We start from the raw sequence: 20018 nt of genomic DNA on the forward strand, positions 1-20018 counted from the left end.
ATGTCCATTGCGTCCACACCGGTAACAATGTAACGTGGTTCGTGGCCTTGGCGCAGGATTTGCTGAAGAGGACCTCAGAGGAGCTAATGCTGCCATTATTTGTGAGCTACTTTCCTGCCCCTCTCTCAAACCCTCTTTTAGTTTTTCAGCTATCTGACTTCCCACTTCCTTTATTGCCTGCACAACAAACACGGCCTGGCCTTGTGGCATGTTAGCTGCTCTTTCTAAGGCCTCTTCTATTGTCCAATTGGCACCCATTGATGACAACATATGTCTCGTTTTGGTATTACCATTCTGTATTACACATTGCTTTAATATCGCCCCATGCATATATACTGCTACTCCTGCCTTCTTTATCGCAGCAATCAGTTTATCTATAAATGCTCCTAGCGGTTCCTCTTGTCCTTGCTTAATGCTCATATAAGCTGATACTCCTCCCACATCTTTGACTAAACTTAATGCTTTTCGAAACATTCTCATTGCTTCTCGCAGTCTATCTGGCCCTAATGTCGCTTGTGCCTCAATAGAATGATATGGACCGATTCCTAATAACGCTTCTACCGTTATACCAAATAACGGGTCCCCTTGTTGACGTTGCGTGGCCGCTGATTCTTGTGCTGCCGCCTGCCAATGTGCCCCACATAATAACTGTTGAGATGGGGTACAAATCAATTTCATTATATTCCGACATTCTGATGGCATAATGGTATTGTTTTCAAACAAATATTCTAAAATTTGTATCGTGGGCTCACCCTGCAATCCGCTCTCTGCTACAGTTGCTCGTAGCTGTGATAACAGCTTCCAATCTATTGCATTCACACCAATACATTATTATCACGTCGTTCGTATATAACAGGAAAGGCCAGCGACTCAACCGCTTCGTTATCCCCCTGCGTAATGTATTCTGCGGCAAGTTTCGACCAACACTCTGCCCTTTTCCGCAGTTGTTCCGCTACCTCCGATCCCAGCGATTGCCGCTGCTCTTTGGGAACAGAGACCTCGCTAGGCGGAGGAGGTTCTGAAAAATCCTCCTTTTCCTGAGAAGGTGCGGAGGGGGCAACATGGTCATTGCTCGACATAGGCATTACCAGAGTCTTATAACGCGGAGGTCCCACCGATGCCTCATCCAGATACTCTTGATTTTTTGCACTTGCAGCATGAGCGGATTTTGCAGCTTTTATTTCCGTAGCGTGTTGCAATAAAACATTATGAACAACCCACCATTGTTTTCCTAACTTTTTTGCAGTCTTGTCGTCATCTAATACAGCCTCCCATATTACATCCCCGAACTTCCTCCACTCTGATAGTTCATGGATAGTACTTGGATTGATAAAACATCCTTTCACTACCCCATAAGCTACCAAATTTGGAAGTTCCTTATTTAAATCAATTTCTTTTTTGTCTCAAAAATTGAGTAAATAGGGTTAACGCTGCCTGCCTTTCCATTTTTCTATTTTCTTTTATTTATCTCTCTTTAAATATTATTTCTATTTTCTTTTATTTATCTCTCTTTAAATATTATTTATAGATCTATACCTTAATGGCTTAGCTCAGTCTGGCAGTCCTCGCAGCGTCCTCCGGCTGATGCGTTATTCGCCCCTCGGGACCCGGTGCTATCACAGAAGCACTTTGGTCGTCCTTTATTCCACTGGACCCGGGTATCAACTCCGTTTTCTCTCCGTTAACCCTTATCACGTCGGGGTCACCATTTGTTGAGACCGGAGAGCGACGGAGGGAGTTGAACACACTATGGTTGGTGATCAGAGCTCAGTTTATTGATTTACGGTTGCTTCTTTTATACAGTGTTTAATTAGCTCATACATATTGCAAAAGCTTATCTCATGATTGGTTACATTTATAAGCAGAAGCTGCGGTTTATCATGCTTGCACAGCTATGTTCTATCTTGACTACTCCCTCAAAATGTTTTTCTCTTGACATGTAAGTTTTGCTTAATCAGCATGACTCACATTTTACAAGGACGACACGTCCTTGATACTTCTTTCTGAAAGCCATTGTTGTAAATATGGCTCTACATTAAACAAACAATTTAGCTTACCCTGTTATGCACGTTGATCAAATACCGGCACTATAGCAACTGTTCTACATTACTTTTTAAAACCATTTGCATTTGAAAACACCAGATTACATCAATTATGCTAAATGTTGACTTACAGTACGCCCTGGCAGTTGCATACAGAGGCAGAGGAGAAACTCAATCCAACTCCTCTTCATTTACTCCCTTCCATCTAATATTTCATGGACCATGTAACTAGTCAAAACACAATTCCCACCTGAGCACGGTGACACAGCAACTTTAGTTTCAAAGACAACTCTGCACACGTTTTCTCATTTAAATTATGAACAGGCTGGTCTTTAAAAATGCTGAATTAAACTCAAAGTTCAGAGAGTATTGGGGAAAATGAGGAAATGTTTTGGGCCTGAAACAAAACCCGTGAAACCACTGGAAAGAATGGAAGGGCATCCACTAGGCTTTGGCAGAGCCTGACTTCCCAGAGACACCCAAGCTCTCTGCCCAGGTGAATGCCTCAGTTGCCTAGAAGAGCAGCACAAGCAGAGCCTCACTGAACACCCGGGCACTGGCTCAAGCTTGGGTTCAAACTGTGTGCAGAAGCAGCATCTAGCCCTGCAAGTCTGTGCCCACTAGCAGCTGCTGCCCAGTTCCTGCTCATGCTGACTGACTGGTTCATCCTCCCCTGTCAGACTTTAGGCAAGTGCAGCCGGAGCGGGCCATGCTGACACCTGTCCCAAGTCCCCCTGGAGTATCCCACTGACACCAAAGAGTTAGACCGACTCGGCACTCCAGAGGATGAGGTGCAGGTGCAATTCCCAGCCCAAGGGCAGCCACAGCGAGTTACCAAACCAGGTAACTTCCTTTCCCCAGGCACCAAGGAAGTCTACCAAATACCATCATGCGCATGGAGCACATGTTCTCTCTGGACACCCTGAAGAACTTAGTACATGAAGGGAGTTCCCCACCCGCTGGCACAAGGAGGGGACCCTGGGAGGCAGATGCATCCCATTCCCAGGTCTGTCTCTGCTTTATGTGGGCATCTTGACCTCCCACCCTTTGAGACCAGCAGCATGCCAGGTGCTCGCTCACCCTTCGGTACCATCTGCGCTCCTAGGTAACACCTTAACTGCCTGTTCATGAAAACAAACTGCTGTTGCTAGAGACAACTCTTCTTTTCTCCCAAAAGTAATAAATTAATAAAGCCAAGTACAAGGACACAAATTAACACACAGAATGGACGCACAAACCAAAAAAGCCCAATTTGTTCTGCTTTAAAAGAATGTATTGAGGGCCGAAGTAAAACAATTATCAGCCCAAAGCCCCGCAGAAGGAACAAGGCTTACAAGGAGCAGCTGAGGGTACTGGGGTTGTTTAGCCCTGAGGAGAGGAGGCTGAGGGGTGACCTCATTGCTCTCTACAGCTACCTGAAAGTGGGTTGTAGAGAGGAGGGAGCTGGCCTCTTCTCCCAAGTGACAGGGGACAGGATGAGAGAGAATGGCCTCAAACTCCACCTCAAACTCTACTTAAAAAAACTTCTGCAAGTGACTGCTCATTCTGTTAGTAAGAATCACCTAGCCCTGATACATGCTTACCTTAATTTTATCAATGTAATTTGCTTCTCTGTGATTAAATACTTGGTGAGCACCATTTCTCAGGACTATGTTCATGCCCTCCTCAGTTCCTGCTGTACCCAAAACCTTTAAACCACAAGCTCTGGCAATCTGACATGTTGCTATTCCAACCTGAGGGGATGAAGGGGGAGGGAAGAAAAGGAAAAAAAAAAAAAAACACAAAAAGGAAAAATTAAGTAATTAAGTCTTTTTTCTCTTTCTTTCTTAGCATCGATTTCATATATTTCACCTGCAAATTGGAACTTACCAATTAAAAATTAGCCTGGAAACATTTTTTTAGCTATAAGTTATTTGCACCTTAGAATCAGTCAAATAAAGAAAAGATATTTACAGAGATGTGGTAAAACTTTGTGGGGTTTTTGAAGAGATATCAGCATTTAATATAAATCCACGTAGAATGCAGTCTGTTTGTTAAAGCTGGGCCATAGATACTTGATACAAAGCCAAGGCAATTCTTGCCTTCACAGAATCATCTGCTATTGATACCAGCACTACATACTGCAAAGAAAACCTGCAAGCAGAAATTTTGTTAACATTATGAACCTTGCACAACCAGATAAATTATTCCTTTAGAAACCAAATTCTCTGGGTCTCGTATCAGCTCTGCACTCCAGAGGACGTTTGGAGGTGTTGGATGCCTCCACAAAAACCTGGTGCTGGAGCCAATGGTCATCCAGGCACAGCAATGCCATCTCTTGGCATTGCTCTGTGTCATGGCAACAGCATGGGAGACCAAGATGGGGGAACACAGACACTGCCTGCCCAGGATTCAGTCCCAGCTGGTCAGCTCCCGGAGGCTACCGATTCAGCAGCTCCCACAGCAGCCACAGTTACAGGATATGTTCCAAAACGCATGCTCCAAGGATGGTGACTCAACCACCTCCCTGGGCAGCCTGTTCCCGTGCCCAATGACCCTTTCCACGAAACATTTTTTTCTGATGTCCAGCCTGAACCTCCCCTGGTGGAGCTTGAGGCCACAGCCCCTTGTCCCGTCCCCTGTCACTTGGGAGGCCAGCTCCCTCCTCTCCACAACCTCTTTTCAGGTAGTTACAGAGGTCTCCCCTCAGCCTTCTCTTCTCCAAGCTAAATGACCCCAGTTCCCTCAGCTGCTCCTCGTAAGGCTTGTTCTCCAGCCCCTTCACCATCTTTGTCGCCCTTCTCTGGACACGCTCCAGAAAAAAAAAGCATCTAAATCATCTGAAACAGAAACCTAATTTTGTTAATCCACTAATTGATATAAATGTGACCATAAATCATACCACAGACAAAAGCAGATGCAAAGACAGAAAGCAGCATTTCTTATAAGCTGCCTTCTCCAAATACTTACCCCCCCGCTGGCTCCATGCACTAGCACGCTCTCTCCTGCTTTGGCATGCCCTCTGAGTGGAAAACAGAAAATATTGGCATGAAGATTGCAGTACACAGCCGTTACGCATCAGATTGTATAAACCAACGTCAAATCTCATCTTTCACACAGTATGATTTCCAATTCATGTTATGGCTAAACAGGTACAATCAGCTGGAGGCAAAATAAACTATATCACTTATAAATTTACGTACTGCACAGTTATGTTGTGCACCTAGCAGCAAGTCATGGTCTGGTACTGAACTTAAAGATTTTCACCTGTTACAGAACATAAAAGTAAACCATGCTGGTTCTAACAATTTGTTCCATCAAACTAAACCAGATGTCCAGACCTAAGCTCTCACCTAGCTGACATGAAGCCTGGCTTTAACTCATTACCCTGCCCTATGGCACAGACAGGGCTGTACATGAAGCCTCTCTGGCACAGAGGCTCAGGAAGAAGAGAAATTAGAAGAAGAAATTAGAACTATTCCTGTTCTTCACTGGCTAAAGTAACAATTAGCACTGAGAGAGAGTTATACATTTTATTACGAGAATCTTATCGGAGAAGCCTTTCCAGGCCTGTTCTCTTGAGAAGAAATGTGTAACAGGAGAACACAGTTGCTAGCTTCTAGGTGACAATGATATGACAATGCCATCAGCATAACAAATTTAACTTAAGAGTTTTAAACATTTCCACTCATTGATCTCCTCTCATTTTAGAGGACAAGGAAAATAGGGGCTTCAATATTTTAAATATTCATAAGCAAAATGGATAAACTTAGATTTGACACCTTACTTTTGGAAAAGAGCATGATAAGCAGTGAAGTAGGGTATTGCAACTGCTGCTCCTTGTTTAAAGTCCAGTTTATCCGACAAAGGAAACACTTTATTAGCTGCAGCAACTGCATAATCTGCATATCCTCCAGAGATCGTACCAATGGTAAAAACCCTGTCACCTTTCTAGAAAGGAGGGAAAAAAAATAGAGACATTAATCATCTCGCTTATATTTTCTTTAATATAGTTTAAGAACCAGTTCACAGATGTTTAGCTGATTTCTAACAGCTCTCCTATTAAAACTAACCGATTATATTTGTCACAGAGAGGATTTTTATAATGCTAATACATACAATCCATGCAATACAAACCATATCATTTCATACACCTAAAGTGTCATAATTAGAACCCCAGCTCTAGAGGGTAACACACAAACCTACTGTCTCATTAATATTGACCTTAATGAACCTGAACACTAGAGAATTCCAAACACAGATTCCAAATGCAAAACCTAAAAAGTTTTCACAAACACAAAATAAACATTTCTCAATTATTTTTGCTTAAACGTGGAAAAGAGATATTCTCTTAATAAACCTTACAACACCTCAATATTGCCACTGCTCTGCAGAAGGGCCGGCTCAAGCCAAAATCCCACAGGCGATGTGGACATGCACAGCGGGCAGCACGTCACCTATGTATGCCCAGCGCCGTGGCACAACACCAGCTGTGGGGCCAAGACAGCACCCAGCCTGGCCCTTGGCCACTGGCAGAGCAATGCCAGGGCCCACAGAAGGCACAGATACACAGCTCTGAGTCTTCTGCTGCCAGCATGGTGACCTCCATAAACATCCAGCATGTGGATGGGGTGGGTCATGTCTGCGGACACCGGGTAGTAACTGCTGCAGGGTAGTGCAATGGTTTGCCAAGCAGCTCGAGCATGCAAATGCACAAGCTTGGCCACTCGGCATTTTTGGGATGTCTGTCTGGGGCACACACACGGATTGCATCAGCTCGCTCTCTGGACTGTCAGGGTGACCCCACTGTGTGCTGCCACTAGCTGGCAAAGGTGAAAAAAGCCAGCAAAGCAATAGAAACAGGATTAGCAGCAGAGCAACCCCACAAAGATGATCCCATAAACAATCGTGAATTAAAAATGTTTGTATTTTCTACACCTACCTTGAATGCAGTAACATGTTCTCCAACCCCTTCAATTACACCAGCCACATCTGAGCCTGGAGTGTAGGGTAAAGTTGGTTTTCTAGCATAAGTCCCAGAACGAATATACTGATCAAAAACTACATATTCAAGATGAAAAGTTTTGGTTTGTATTCTTCATTCTGTTCTGAGTACGCCTATTATCATTCAATGCCATTATTTCTGTTCACAGAACTCATATATACCTGATTTTCTTTTGGAACAGGAATTACGACGTCTGACTGGATTTTAAGCACTTCAGGGCCACCAAATTCAAAAACTCTGACAGCTCTCATCAGATTTCTTGTGGCTGCCATAGTTATCAGAATATCTGCAGGAAAAAAAATATGGTATTGCCATCATAATTTATTTTGCATTTTCAAAATAAAGAAATCAAACAACCACCTGCCAAGCAACAGATTAAACAGAGCTTCACTCTTTATTTAAACTGGGGGAAGGAGAGTTGGTTTGGGCTTTTTTCCCAAAACTTGCAAAACGCAGAACATTTACCCCACCACTTGCAGGGCTTTATGGGTATTAAGAGAACCACATGCAAATAATTTTCCCATAGCAATGTTTCTACAGCAGCTCCTGTGAACAGGAGCTGTCACATCTGTACAGATATACAGCACTTTGGGGGGAAAACTGCTACAACTTACTGCTACACTCTGCCAAAAAAAAAGCCTGCTACACACAGGCCAACAGGGTTGTCTAACCAAGTGACATTCCAGTCCCCGCTCCTGCAGGCTGTCAAACCTCCAGGTAAAAAAGGCAAAAAAAGTCTATTAATCAGCTATCACAAACAAGGGTACCCCTAGAACATTAAAACAAGCCAGGAAAGACTGAAATGCAGACATTTAAGATTCCAGTCCTTAATTCCACAACTGCATCTGTATGTGACAGCCCTGTGCTGCAGCTCACAGCTCACAGGCACTGCTGGACACAAGGAAAGCTTATCAACACAGGGAGGTGCAACTGCTCCAACCACACTCATTCCTGATGGGCTCCAACAAACCACCATGAGCACGGTACTCCCACCACAGGACAGTTACACACAGGTCTGTCAGGAAGCTGATCCACTCAGAGAGAAGCACTTTACTTGTGACCTAGCAAAAAATCACGGAACAGCAGAGGCACATAGGAACCTTATAGGTATCAGGAGATCCCACTGCTGGCCAGCTCCAGTTATGGAACTTCAGGGCTGCAGACACAGGCAGGCTTTTCCCAAAGATGATTACAGCTTTCACAAGGACCTGACTTCAACATTATTTTTTTTCCTAACTCTAGTCTGTAAGAAGCCTGCGTAGTTTTGGTTGTCTGTTCAAGCCAGAAAGAGCACTGGTCACAGGGATGTACACTACTAAGATTTCCCTTAGGACGTGGCAAAAATCCACTCTGCCAAGCAATTTCTGCAGTACAGGTCACTTTTATATGTTGTGATAACAAACCAAAAAGCAGCTTCTATTCTGCTCAGAAAAAAAATGGACCCATAAGTTTTAATAAACTATTCTGCAGCCCGGTGATGAACCTAGTATGGGGCCACCTTCAGAGGACTGGAAGCAGCCCGGTACTGGCTGGAGTGGCTGCAGGCAGGCAGACATCATCCCAGTGGCTCCAAGCACCTGGGGAACCCCAGACTCATCGGCACAAACCAGTTGCGGAATGGGGCAGGGCCCAGGGCCTGAGAGTGGGGGAAGCAGGGAAAGCAGCAGCAGCACAGCCCGTACAGAGAGCTCTGCCCCTCGGGATCATAACATCATAGAATGGTCTGCTTTGGAACAGACTTTAAATACCATCCAGTTCCAACTCCCCTGCCATGGCGGGGAACTCCTTCCACCAGACCAGGCTGCTCAAGGCCCTGTCCAACGTGGCCTTGAACGCTTCCAGGGATGGGGCATCCACAGCTTCCCTGGGCAACCTGTGCCAGTGCCTCACCATCCTCATTGGGAAGAAATTTCTCCTTATGTCTAGCCTAAATCTGCCTCTCTCCAGTTTATATCCACTGCAGCTAGTCCTGTCACCACAAACTTTTGTGAACAGTCCCACTCCAGCTTTCTTGTAGCTCCTTTCAGGTACCGTAAGGTCGCTAGAAGGTCTTTTCAGAGCCTTCTCCCAGGCTGAACAACAACAACTCTCTCAGGCTGTCCTCATAGCAGAGGTGCTCCAGCCCTCTGATCATCTTTGTAGCCCTCTTCTGGACCCGTTCCAACAGCTCCATAGTCTTCTTATGTTGAGGATTCTAGAACTGGGGAATCTGGGGATAGCCCTGACCCGGTGTAGGACCTTGGCCTTGTTGAACCTCATGAGGTTTCCCCAGGCCTATTTCTCCAGCCTGTCCAGGTCCCTCTGGATTACATTCCGTTCTTCCATGAGGAGCATGGATAAATACGTTTTAAACTACTCCTATATGAATATATTTTTGTACCTTGAGAAAACACGCTTTTTTAAAAGCAACGTTATTTATGATGAAGGACTGTTTTCTTTACACAAAATCAAAGATCATGTATCTGTAGTGCCACTTTAATTCTTTCTCTCTGTCTCCAGGATATAAACAGGTCTGAGATCCAGAAGAAAATCTGCACCTGGCTCACGGTAACACATGAAATGTGTAACAAAGACGATGTGGTAAGAGGACATTATGGTACAACTTCTGTATTTATGTAATGCAGGATTCCTAATGTCATGATAAAAATGGCACGTAAATGGAAAGAAATGTTCAGGTGTTTTTATGACTGTTACTGAGATGAATCAGCACTCTAATTTAAAAATAAACTGTCCTCTAGTTGCTCTACTTAACAGATTCTCAAGAGCTGTTTTTAGGAGAATGCTTTTAAGCTTAAGACCAAGTTCCCTGCGTAGTTGTAAATGCAGCCAATATGAAATGTGACTGATTTTGTATGGTCAGAAGTCAGATAATCCCCACGTCTCAATAGCTTCTCAAGAAGTCAGGAATAGGTGTTGCTTCTGTCACAGAACACTGACTTTCAGAAAATGATTTATGAAAATCTCGGATGAAGTGAGCCTTGGTTTTGCAAAGCCGTGGCTCTGTTCAAAATGAAAGCTGTCCTGTCCAGAAGTGAAATAAGCTCAGTTTCTGTCGAATGCTTGCTGGTCTTTGGGCAGTGATATAAGAGTCATTAGCAGGTGCCACAGGGTGAAATACAAAAAATGTATTCCTCACTGACACCACAGTGACAATTGCTGTATCAAACCACGCATTTCACTGGTTGAAGTTCTGTATCAGGCAGCATTGAGATGATGCTTTCTGGAAAAGCAGCGCTCCAGAGAAAATAGGAATTACTAACTTAGCTGTTCAGAAAGACCAGCTTCCAACTTAAAATAAGAACATTTACAGAGGAGATTCTGCACAAACACATTTAAGTAGTTTTCAATTTTTGAAGGAAAGTGGAGAGTGCTACTTCAGCAGTTTTCTTTTATGCCATCATGTCTTAAAAAAAGCATATGAATCTGATTATTTTATTGAATATTTTCATTTTGCAAGAAAGATGAGAAGGGCTGGACAAGACAGCAAAGGAAAGGGTAACAGCTGACATCTCTCCAGTTAACGCAGCACATTTCTTAGTGCTGTAAATTGAGCAAGTGAAGGCAAACGGGGGGGGATGGTGCTTCTGGTTAAATAATCATGAAATGAAATAAGTCATATAACTGCCTCAGAGCAACTTTTCTGAATGGAAAAATGTAGTATCAGCCCTTAGGGCCGCTCTGCAAAAAAGATAGCATAGACGAGTAGGGAAATTGTACTGATAAGCCCTGTGGAATATCATACAGCTTTCTCCACGCTTGCAAATCCAGGAAAAACTGCCATTAGTGTCTCAGTCTTCTGGCACAGCTCAGGGGGTCTGAAGGTGATGTCTTGCATTTTACAGTTATGAAGTTGCTTCCTTCTTTTTTTTCTTTCCTTGTCTTGTGTATATATGCATCTAATTTCAACTTTGACTTTTTTACCTTTGTAGGTGTTATTCTTTAAACCAGGATTCAAACGTGATCAAGTCTGTTAGGCCACAAATTTAATCTGCTGAACCTGAGAAGAGTTTCTAAAGTTGAGGAATGTGCTTCAGAAGTAAATGTCTTTTATTTTAAAGAACAGCTTTAAGTAACTGAATAGTTGTGCTCGGGTTTCACATGGTTGCAGCAACACAGCCCTCAGTCTGTGCTGTCTGACTGAATCTATTTGTTTGCATGTAGGAAGACACAAACAGAGAAGCGTACATCTTTAAAGTCTCTCTTGCTATGAATTGCTATCAAACCTCAAGCTTAGCAAACTGAATCATGGAAATCCATGAGATTTCTGTGTATTACAAGCAATGAAAAATTAAAAGCAGCTGAACGTGATTCCTTGGAGTTCATGGGCTGCATTTTAATGCTTGTTTCACACATGGACTAGGTACTTTTTTTCTTTCTTTTTGTTTTTGTTTTTTCTTTCTTTTGTAGCCCATCTCCAGTGTTAATATAAATATTTTGGTGTTTTTTCCAGATGGCAGCACTTGAGAAAGCTACTGGTGATGTTGTGCTCAAGTTTGAACCATTTGTTCTTCATGTGCAGTGTCAAGAGATGCAGGATGCACAGCTTCTGGTAAAATTACATTGAGTAACAGTATCACAATATTGTTCTCTTATATTCCGTGCTGCAAAGGTCAAAGTGTTGGCTCCTGAGCAAGCTCTAGCACTTTAGAATAGTCCCAGATGTGCTATATGTTTAATAACCAAGGTATTAAAAGTAAGCTAATGAAGAAAACACAGCTTTAAAGTGAGTAGAGATTTTGCTTTCCATTTTAAAATCAAAATTACTCAACTGCAGCTTGGTTTGCAAGCTGAAGCAGATTGCCTGCTAAAAAGCTTTTCCAGCGAGCTCAGGTTGCTTTCATGGGCTGAAAGTGACGGTGTTTGTAGACAGCATTTTGCTGCCAGCCAGGCCATTTGGCTCCTGTGTTGCAGCTCATTGAATAGTACCTTTGCCTTCTGCTTTTCTAGCCTGACTCCAGAGAGTAATGCATGATGCGTTTGTTCCTTCATTGATCTAGAAGAGAGCTGATTAGCTGCTTTTATAGCATTGCTGCCCTTCTAGCTGTACAAGAGTAGCATGACTGAGTGCATGGCTACCAGATGATGCAGTGCCGTGCCCAGAGAGATGGTCATGTCCCATCTGCAGTGAGGGGTTTAGATTGGACAGTCAGGATTGACTGGAGCTCTCTTAAAACTGCCCACTATTTGTGACACTACATGGGTTTGATCTTAAAAACATTTTACTGTATCTATTTTCCTGTATTAATCTGGGGAGATGGTTTGGAATAAGTTTTTTGCAAAACTGAGACTGAGCTGCATTGCAACCTACTGGGAATTATTCCTTGCTGTGAAAGTGTGTGAGACTTGTTTAAGGTATCTTTTTTTTTCCTCAGCATTCAGTGGCTGTTGATTCTGGGTTCAGGAACTCTGGTATTACAGTTGGCAGAGGAGGAAAAATTATGATGGTAAGGACTTTTCTACTGACCTGTAAGGAATATAACAGAATCCCATCATTACTTGTAGCCTCAGTTTTTTTACAAGCCAAGATCTGTGCTGTAACGTGATTGACTGCTTTCACAGGCCATGCTGTAGCACTGCAAATTCTTTCTGCCTCATTTGACAGCAAACTAACCAATTGTGTGGAAGAGTGTTTTTTTTCCTTTAGTAAATTCCCCATAATATTCAAACAACCTTAATAAAATAAAAAACTTTATTCTAGAGAAATCCTTCTCTGTGTGTTTTTAGGCTGTCCGGAGCACTCATTGCTTAGAAGTTCCATTGAGCCACAAGGGGAAACTGATGGTCTCTGAAGAATATATTGAATTGTTGGATTCCACTAGTCCTGTTCATTACATCTAAATCTGAAAGTGAAAAATGCACAGGAGAGATTGTTTAAATAAAAAAAACAAACCAAAACACAAACTAGACAGCTCTTACAAAGTCTAAAATACAATTTCAATTAATTGTAGAGCTCCAAAGGCTATAAAGTATTTAAGGAAAAACCTGTAAGCGACATGAGTTTGCAGACTTTGTTATTAAGTGTGGTTTGAGTTTCTTTTCTAATGTTAACAGCATTTGTTTTTCTAACACAGTGGCCATCTCAGCAGAATTCAGGTGGCAATACATGCTTTAAACCACTAAATGCTTTGCATAGTTTGCAAAACTGAGGATTTTTGAGGGTGGTGGAGAGTTACACACAGTACAATTGTGTCCAGCTGAGGACGAGAACAGGCAGAAGTGCCAGAGTGCGAGGGACACAGATACTGGTGAGGCACCTATGTATACGTAACCAGAGGAGTTTCTTTTTATGTGTCCACTGGGAATCTCTGTAATGGTTAAAGTTAGCAGTGACTGCTCATAGCAGCAGTCCATCTGATTGCTAATGCTGTTAGTCATTAAACATTTAACCTGATACTGTTTCTAGTTTCTGTAAGGTTAACAGAGTCTTCATGGCACTTGAGTGCCTCCACCACTTGATTGCTAACATCCAGGCATTACAGAGTGGAGTAGCAGGACACGCACAAGGACACGCACTGGTATTTCTGATTATCCTTCCAGTGTTGGTTAGAACATCGCAATGTCAGTAACAATTTTCTTCTCTTGGCACATTTTGGTGATATTACAAAAGCATTTGTTTGTTTAGTTTTGCAGATCCTGAGCAAACCTACAAAAATAATACTGACATAATTTGTTTCTTTCTAGATTCTACAGAAGCTTAGAGTCAGCTTTGCAAACTGCCGCTGGTGCAAATGACTTGCATTCTGAGGGGATGGAGAGGAGTCGCTCTGTGTATGTTCGTAGAAGGAAGAGGAAGACAGTTCATAGACAAAGTGTATGCCCCTCTCCCAAGGATCAGCATGAAGAGCTGGAGCCTGAGGATGATATAGAAAACAGTCTTGATATTTTTGCTGATATCATGATCTAGACTAAAGCAAACTGAATAACAATTGTAATGCTCTTTGTAAGAGACAGAAATACTGCTCTGTTCTAAGCAGTAATACTCCTATGGATGTTTACCAGAAAAAAGGTAATTAAACAGAATTGTGCACAGGTTCAATGCCAGAGAACAAAACCTTAGAAGGTTCTGGGTGTTGTTTTTTTTAAAAGCACTGTCTTTTACTCTGTCTGCTAGTTATCACAGAAATAACTGTTTTGGTACAGCCTTTGGCTATGTCCTCAGTGGTGGCGTTTTGTGTCCATATGCTGAGTTTAGGCCTTCTGATTTTCACCGACCAGAGAAACTCTAAAAGCCTAGTTGTTATCCCTGAAGGTTTTTAATCCCTGTAGGAGCTTTGCCAGCAGTACAGATGCCCGTCTCAGAACAGGACAAAGCTACGTGTCAGCCAGCTGAAGGACAGTTGCTGGTGTGGAGATAAGAACAGAAAACTAGAAGTTGGGTCCTGCTCTGTGCCAGCTTCAGCCACTGTGTCCTGGATCCTTTCTGGCCGTTGCACTGGGCAGCAGTGTTGATGTTGTTTTCCTGCACTTTGCTGTGTTTCAGGCTCCAGCCCCCTGTGTGTTGCCATCTTCTGCTTCCCTTGGCCAGTAAGTGTTATTTTCCTTTGAGTCTTGTAGCCAGCTCCATACGTTGATTTTGCTCCCTTACATCTCATTCCATGTGGCTGGTGCCCAGCCTCCGTTCTAGCTGTCGGGCATAAGGTCATCCGAAGTGTACCCTAACAGGCTTTCTTCCCAGGCTGTGAAGCATCGGCACTCAACAACTGTTAAGCACAAACCAGCGCAATAATGTGCACATTCCTGTATTGCACCCCTGGAAAATTCACTCCTTATTCCAGGTGTATTTTGCAGAAGAATGGTGAATTTGTGAACATTTGCAGCAATGGATCCTGAGCCTGCCCTGCTTTTTATGCCCCTAGTAATACACTAACACTGCAAAACAAGGCCCTGACTGAAGGAAGATGGTTTATTTGCTGCGGTAGCTCCAAGTTCACAGAGCAGGGAGTTGTCATTGTTTCCATTACGTAAACTTGTGTATTGGGGATGTTTTAATTCCACTGTTAAAAAAAAAATTACATACAAAGTGGCAGCCAAAGGGAAAGGTAGTTGGGGTTTTAAATAGTTTCTGGAAGACCTGTTGGGATGTGTTTCCAGCAGCATGCATGCCAGAAAAAATAAACGTGAGCCTTTTGTGTTGCTTGTGGTGTTTCTAATGTACAGCCTGAGCAGTTCGGTGCATGTGCTTTCACTCTGTTTCTGGTGGCTCGAAGGATCTCGGCAGAAGTGTGGCAAGGTGATCAAGACAATGTGGTTCCATCCATGCAAGAAGATTGTGGTTGTGTCAAGTGAGGTACTTGGAGGCTGATGCTGCCCTTGGCTGCTGGCTGCAAGCACAAATTGGACAAACAACAGAAAAAGTAGTCGCTACAATTTTCCTCTTGTGGAGGGGGTGAGGCACTAGTGATAAGTTTTTGAAGATGAAAGAAAATCAGCTTGTGAGGTGAATGTGTACATAAGATCTTGAAATATTGCAAGAAGCCTTCGTATCTGGGTGGACTAATCCTTGTTTAATTCTGACTGAACCAGGGGGAGACCATTTCTAATGCTGAGGAGCTGCTTGCTGGGAGGCTTGCAGCAAGTGCTGAGTCCTGGTGGGCTTGGAATGGGCAGAGAGAATCTGCCACCACAGGGACAAGTGAACCTGGGATCCCGCAGCCTGTGCAACAGCAGGACCACGGGTGGGAGCAGCCGAGGGTCCCCACGGCAGCTGGAGTCAGCAGCCTCTCAAGGCCTGGGGATGTGGCTCTGCCACACGTTATCGGGGTGTGTGTGGATTGCAGAGGGTTTGCTTGGAGCAGCCAGAACAACCTTCTACCTCCAAAGCGATGCTGGCAAGGTCTGGCTCTGATCGGTTGGCAATCCTGCAAGGCGAGTTATTTCCTGGCTGAGTTCTCTAAATACCGTTTAAATGCGATTTTACGGCATTTTGGACGCAGCACAGGAAACGCGGTGACGGGCGAGCGCGGCGCTGGGTCGCAGGTGCCGGCGGCGCTGCCACCGCCGCGGGGAGAGCTCGGACACGGTCCGCACACGGAGCCGATCCCAGACACGGACCCCGCACACGGATCCCATACAAGGGTCCCGCACACAGACCCGCACACGGACCCCGCACACGGAGCCACGCGTGGATCCAATCCCGCACACGGACCTGATCCCATACACGGACTCCGCACACGGAGCCAGACCCGCACACGGAGCCGATCCCATACACAGACCCGCACACGGACCCATGCTTGGACCCGATCCCATACAAGGGTCCCGCACACAGACCCGCGCGTGGATCCCATACAAGGATCCCGCACACAGACCCGCACGTGGATCCCATACAAGGATCCCGCACACAGACCTGCACACGGACTCGCACACGGACCCTGCACACAGACCCGCACACAGTCCCACACACGGACCTGCACACGGATCCGATCCCATACACGGCCCCTGCACACGGCCCCGATCACCCGGGGCAGAGCCCTCCGCCTCGGGTAGGAGCGCAGCCGCGTTCCCCACCGCGGGGAGCCCCCCGGGGCTCGTCCGTGGCCCCCAGCCCGTCCTGCGGTGCCCGTCCCGCCGCCCTCCGGACGCCGCAGCGACCCCGCACCGAGCGCCCCGCGTGACGCGTTCAGCAGGACCGCGTCTGCCCCGGTGCGTGAACTGCAGAGGCAGCTTCCGAAACCGGGAAGCGTCCTGCTCGCGGTGCCCGTGACACCGATGCCAGGAACACCCGCATCCCCCTCCCTGTGATCATTCCAACAGTGACACCGCGACGTTAAGCCAAGGGTCCCCCCGCATCTGGAACTCACAGCCCCTAAACAAACCCTCGTGTGTTTTATTCGGGCTGTTCCGCTGGAATGGCTCTCGTTCCCTGGGTTTGTCTGCTTGGAGGGAATAGGACCACGCAGTGTCCCTTTCCCAGCCCCGGGATGCCTGCGCGCCGCAGTGACCCAGCGACACGGCACCAGTGGCAGGAGGCAAAGATGGAACACGGCTCTGGGTACAGGGCTGAGAAGTCCCAACGCAGACAGCAGAGCACGGCCCCCTCGCTCGAGGACCCCAACGCAACTGTCACTGCACTTCGACGTCAGGACTCGTCGGCCGCAGGCCTCGCCTCGGCCTGGCTCAGTGGTCTCTGGGGCCGGTTGGACTCACACCACCATCTTCCAAAGAGAAAAATCAGCCCCTGGGGGTTGTCCCACCCGTGTCGCATAAATCATTTAAACTCCTGAAATACCAAACAGCTCGACTGCAAAACCCGTTTTTTCTGGGACTGACCGCTGTTTCTCCACTAACTGAGATGTAAATGGATCCCTTTGCTTTCTAAGTAGTGTTCTACCTCCCGATCGGTCCTGTATCAATATTAAACTGGCAGTACTGCTCTTTTATAATCCGCTGATTTACATATTTTTGCATAACATTGCTAACAAAACCCAAGGAATATTTACAAGTGAAATGCGCTCAGAGTTTATGCACACAATTTACTTTTTTCCCGTTATTTTCCATCCCTTGGCGGCATATTTTAGGCAGAATTTTTCCACAGAGACTGAACCTGGTTTCGTTTTTCCCTCACTGAAAAGACATTCACTGCAGAAATTGTGCAGAAATGGAGCAGTGAGGAGAGAGCAAAATACAGCAATTTTTACAGAGCCCTGTGCAGGGTCTGCATGTTTTCCCCGCACCATCTTCGCCTTGGAATGATAGGCAGCACCCAGGGATGTGCCGCTTTTGGAAAATATATGCAGCAACACTGTGGCTGGTTCTACGCAGGATCAGAATTTGGCCCCAAATGTGCGTATTTTACAAATATTACAAATTACCGTTTCCCCCTCATTCCTATTACCTAGATACAAAAGTTCAAATTCAAGAATGTGTTTTCAAATCCCCAGCACTCCAGGGTAATATTAGATGGAGTCCCTTTAATAAAACACATTCCAAGTTGTTATTTTGATGGAAGCATCATACTTTTTGTCCAGCAATAAGCAGTTCAGATTTCACTAGGTCGCTGAAAATTTTCGAATCAGTCTGTCTTCAAATCATGTTTAAAAGACAGACTGAAATAACCGTGGCAGCAGATCCCTTCACGAGGCAAACCAGCAGTAAGGTTTATAATGTGCATTAAAGCTGGTGCTGCATTTAACTCCTGAGTCAGTGAATGAAATTTTGCGCTCCTCCAAAACCTACTGACAGTCCTATTTACAAAATGTATCACAGTCATGCGGGAAATTATGGCATCCCGTTTTGTCCTCGATTCTCTAAAATAAGAGGTATTTTGGTCACAAATGCCTGCTGTTATCAAAACACTGTCATGATTTCAGCAGGATCCAGTAACCTAGGGAAAGCCGGGCACAGATCTCCCTCATTCTTTTCACTCTGGGTCACATTGCATCTGTTTTTCAATGCTTTGTCGTTCGGAAAAGAGGCTGATGGAATCCCATGTTCTGCGGTGTGGCAATCCCCAAATTCATGGCAGGAATGCACATTGCCCAAATCCTCTCATTCAGGGCTTTCTCCCTAGAAAAAACCACATGAAAATCACAACAGATCTGGAGCAGATGTTTAAATAAATATTTACATAAATATTGAAATATTTACACATGCAGTTCTGCATGCTTGAAAGGGGAAAACAAGTGCAATAAATGTAATTAAGGTGCCAGGGTTCTACACTAATATAACGTGCATTTCTCTTCCTGATAGCCTGTCAGTTAAATTATTAATTTAATAATTAATGTGCTCTGGTGGCACTGCATCTGAGGAACGGTGTAGGTGGTGTCAGGCCAGTAAAGCCTCGTCCCCATTAGGCTGGGGAGCCCCTGAGCGTGAGGGCCGAGGCAGCACAACCGCCATCCAGGAGTGGGGCAGCTGCCCCAGCACCTCGATGGCCTGCGAGGAGGCTGCCGCAGCACCCCGACCCCCACAGCATCCTTGGCCCCACAGCAACCCAGGCACTGCAGCAGCCCAGGCACAGAAGCATCTCAGGCACTGCAGCACCCTGCGCGCTTGGGGCCTTTCTGAGGCGGAGAGCTTCCCACCCAAGACAACTCCAGCAGGAGCTCCTGGAGTAGAAACAGCATCCCTGCTCCGCACAAGCCCTCATCCCAACAGAAGGCTGTGGGCACTGTACAGGAACAAAAAAGGAGCCGTTTCTTCTCTCTTTGTGTGCCTTCATCTAAACTTGTAACTCGCTGAAGACCTGTGATCAGAATGTCGCACTGGGCTTTTCTTTCTTATATATTTTCGCTGTGCATTTCTTTCCTTCTAGTCTGACATTAGCAAGAATCAGTGCGGTGGAAGTGGTAGCGCAGCAGCAGGGACAAACTGTCTGACAAACAGCAACAGCCTCCCAACACCCCTTTAAAATAATAACGATTTACCAAATGGTTGGGAAGTTGTTATAATTCCTTTTCCAAATTATTACTTGCCCTTTAGATTAGAAATGAGGCCAGGGTTAGCAATCAGCCTTAAATGGTAAGATTTCTGAAGTAGGAGCACTTGTCTGATTGTGAAGTGGAGGCCATTATTGCCTTGATTGAGTCTTTTTTTTTTTTAAGCTTGCTTGATTTATGGCTGAGAGCGCACATTCACCACTGTACCAGAAGCAATCAGAGCTTTCCCTGCTCTCTTTTCCTCAACGATTTAGGGTCCACTGCTTTGGCACAGCTGCCACCTTTTAGCCTCTATCAAGCAGAGATATTTTTAAGCAAACTGTATTTTTTGTTTGTCTTTTCTCCTCCTGCCCCTCTACTTCCTCACTCTGTATCTTTCCTTTTTTTCCCCTTTTTTTTTTTTTTTGTGGGGGACAGGGGGCTGAAAATATTGTGTGAACTTCAATTCCAGGTATGAAGTTGAAAGAAAGCAGCAGAAGCTGGCTGGGATGTCATCTGGACTCCATGGCACATAACAAACCTGCAGTTACATGGGAAATAAGGATGAGGAAATGCTCAAATGACTGAAGTCAATTACAAGCACTGATGGGTGTGTAGGTGCTGGAGTTTAGAGTTTTG

At 45.0% G+C, this 20018-nt stretch overlaps 2 protein-coding genes and 1 long non-coding RNA gene across 3 annotated transcripts in view; 2 read left to right on the forward strand and 1 right to left on the reverse strand.

The window, feature by feature from the left end:
• Positions 1–14141, forward strand: part of LOC138723184 (tRNA wybutosine-synthesizing protein 3 homolog) — a 299594-nt gene extending 285453 nt beyond the window's left edge. Inside the window, exon 6 of the mRNA XM_069862100.1 lies at positions 13708–14141. Within this exon, the coding sequence (XP_069718201.1) occupies positions 13708–13930 (223 nt within the window). The 3' untranslated portion in view covers positions 13931–14141. The remainder of the gene's footprint in view (positions 1–13707) is intronic.
• LOC138723250 (quinone oxidoreductase-like) lies at positions 3605–7298 on the reverse strand. The gene is made up of 5 exons (XM_069862182.1): positions 7188–7298; positions 6964–7071; positions 5809–5972; positions 4992–5043; positions 3605–3775 (listed from the first exon to the last, which is right to left on the reverse strand). Exons 1-5 carry the CDS (start codon positions 7296–7298, stop codon positions 3605–3607), a joined length of 606 nt encoding a protein of 201 aa, XP_069718283.1.
• LOC138723185 (uncharacterized) lies at positions 11138–12829 on the forward strand. Its single transcript, XR_011337821.1, has 3 exons — positions 11138–11575; positions 12399–12470; positions 12751–12829. It is a non-coding gene; the product is annotated as an uncharacterized lncRNA (long non-coding RNA).
• Positions 14142–20018: the final 5877 nt, after the last annotated feature.

The sequence above is a fragment of the Phaenicophaeus curvirostris genome, chromosome 8 (assembly GCF_032191515.1).
Source record: "Phaenicophaeus curvirostris isolate KB17595 chromosome 8, BPBGC_Pcur_1.0, whole genome shotgun sequence".
NCBI lineage: Eukaryota > Metazoa > Chordata > Aves > Cuculiformes > Cuculidae > Phaenicophaeus > Phaenicophaeus curvirostris.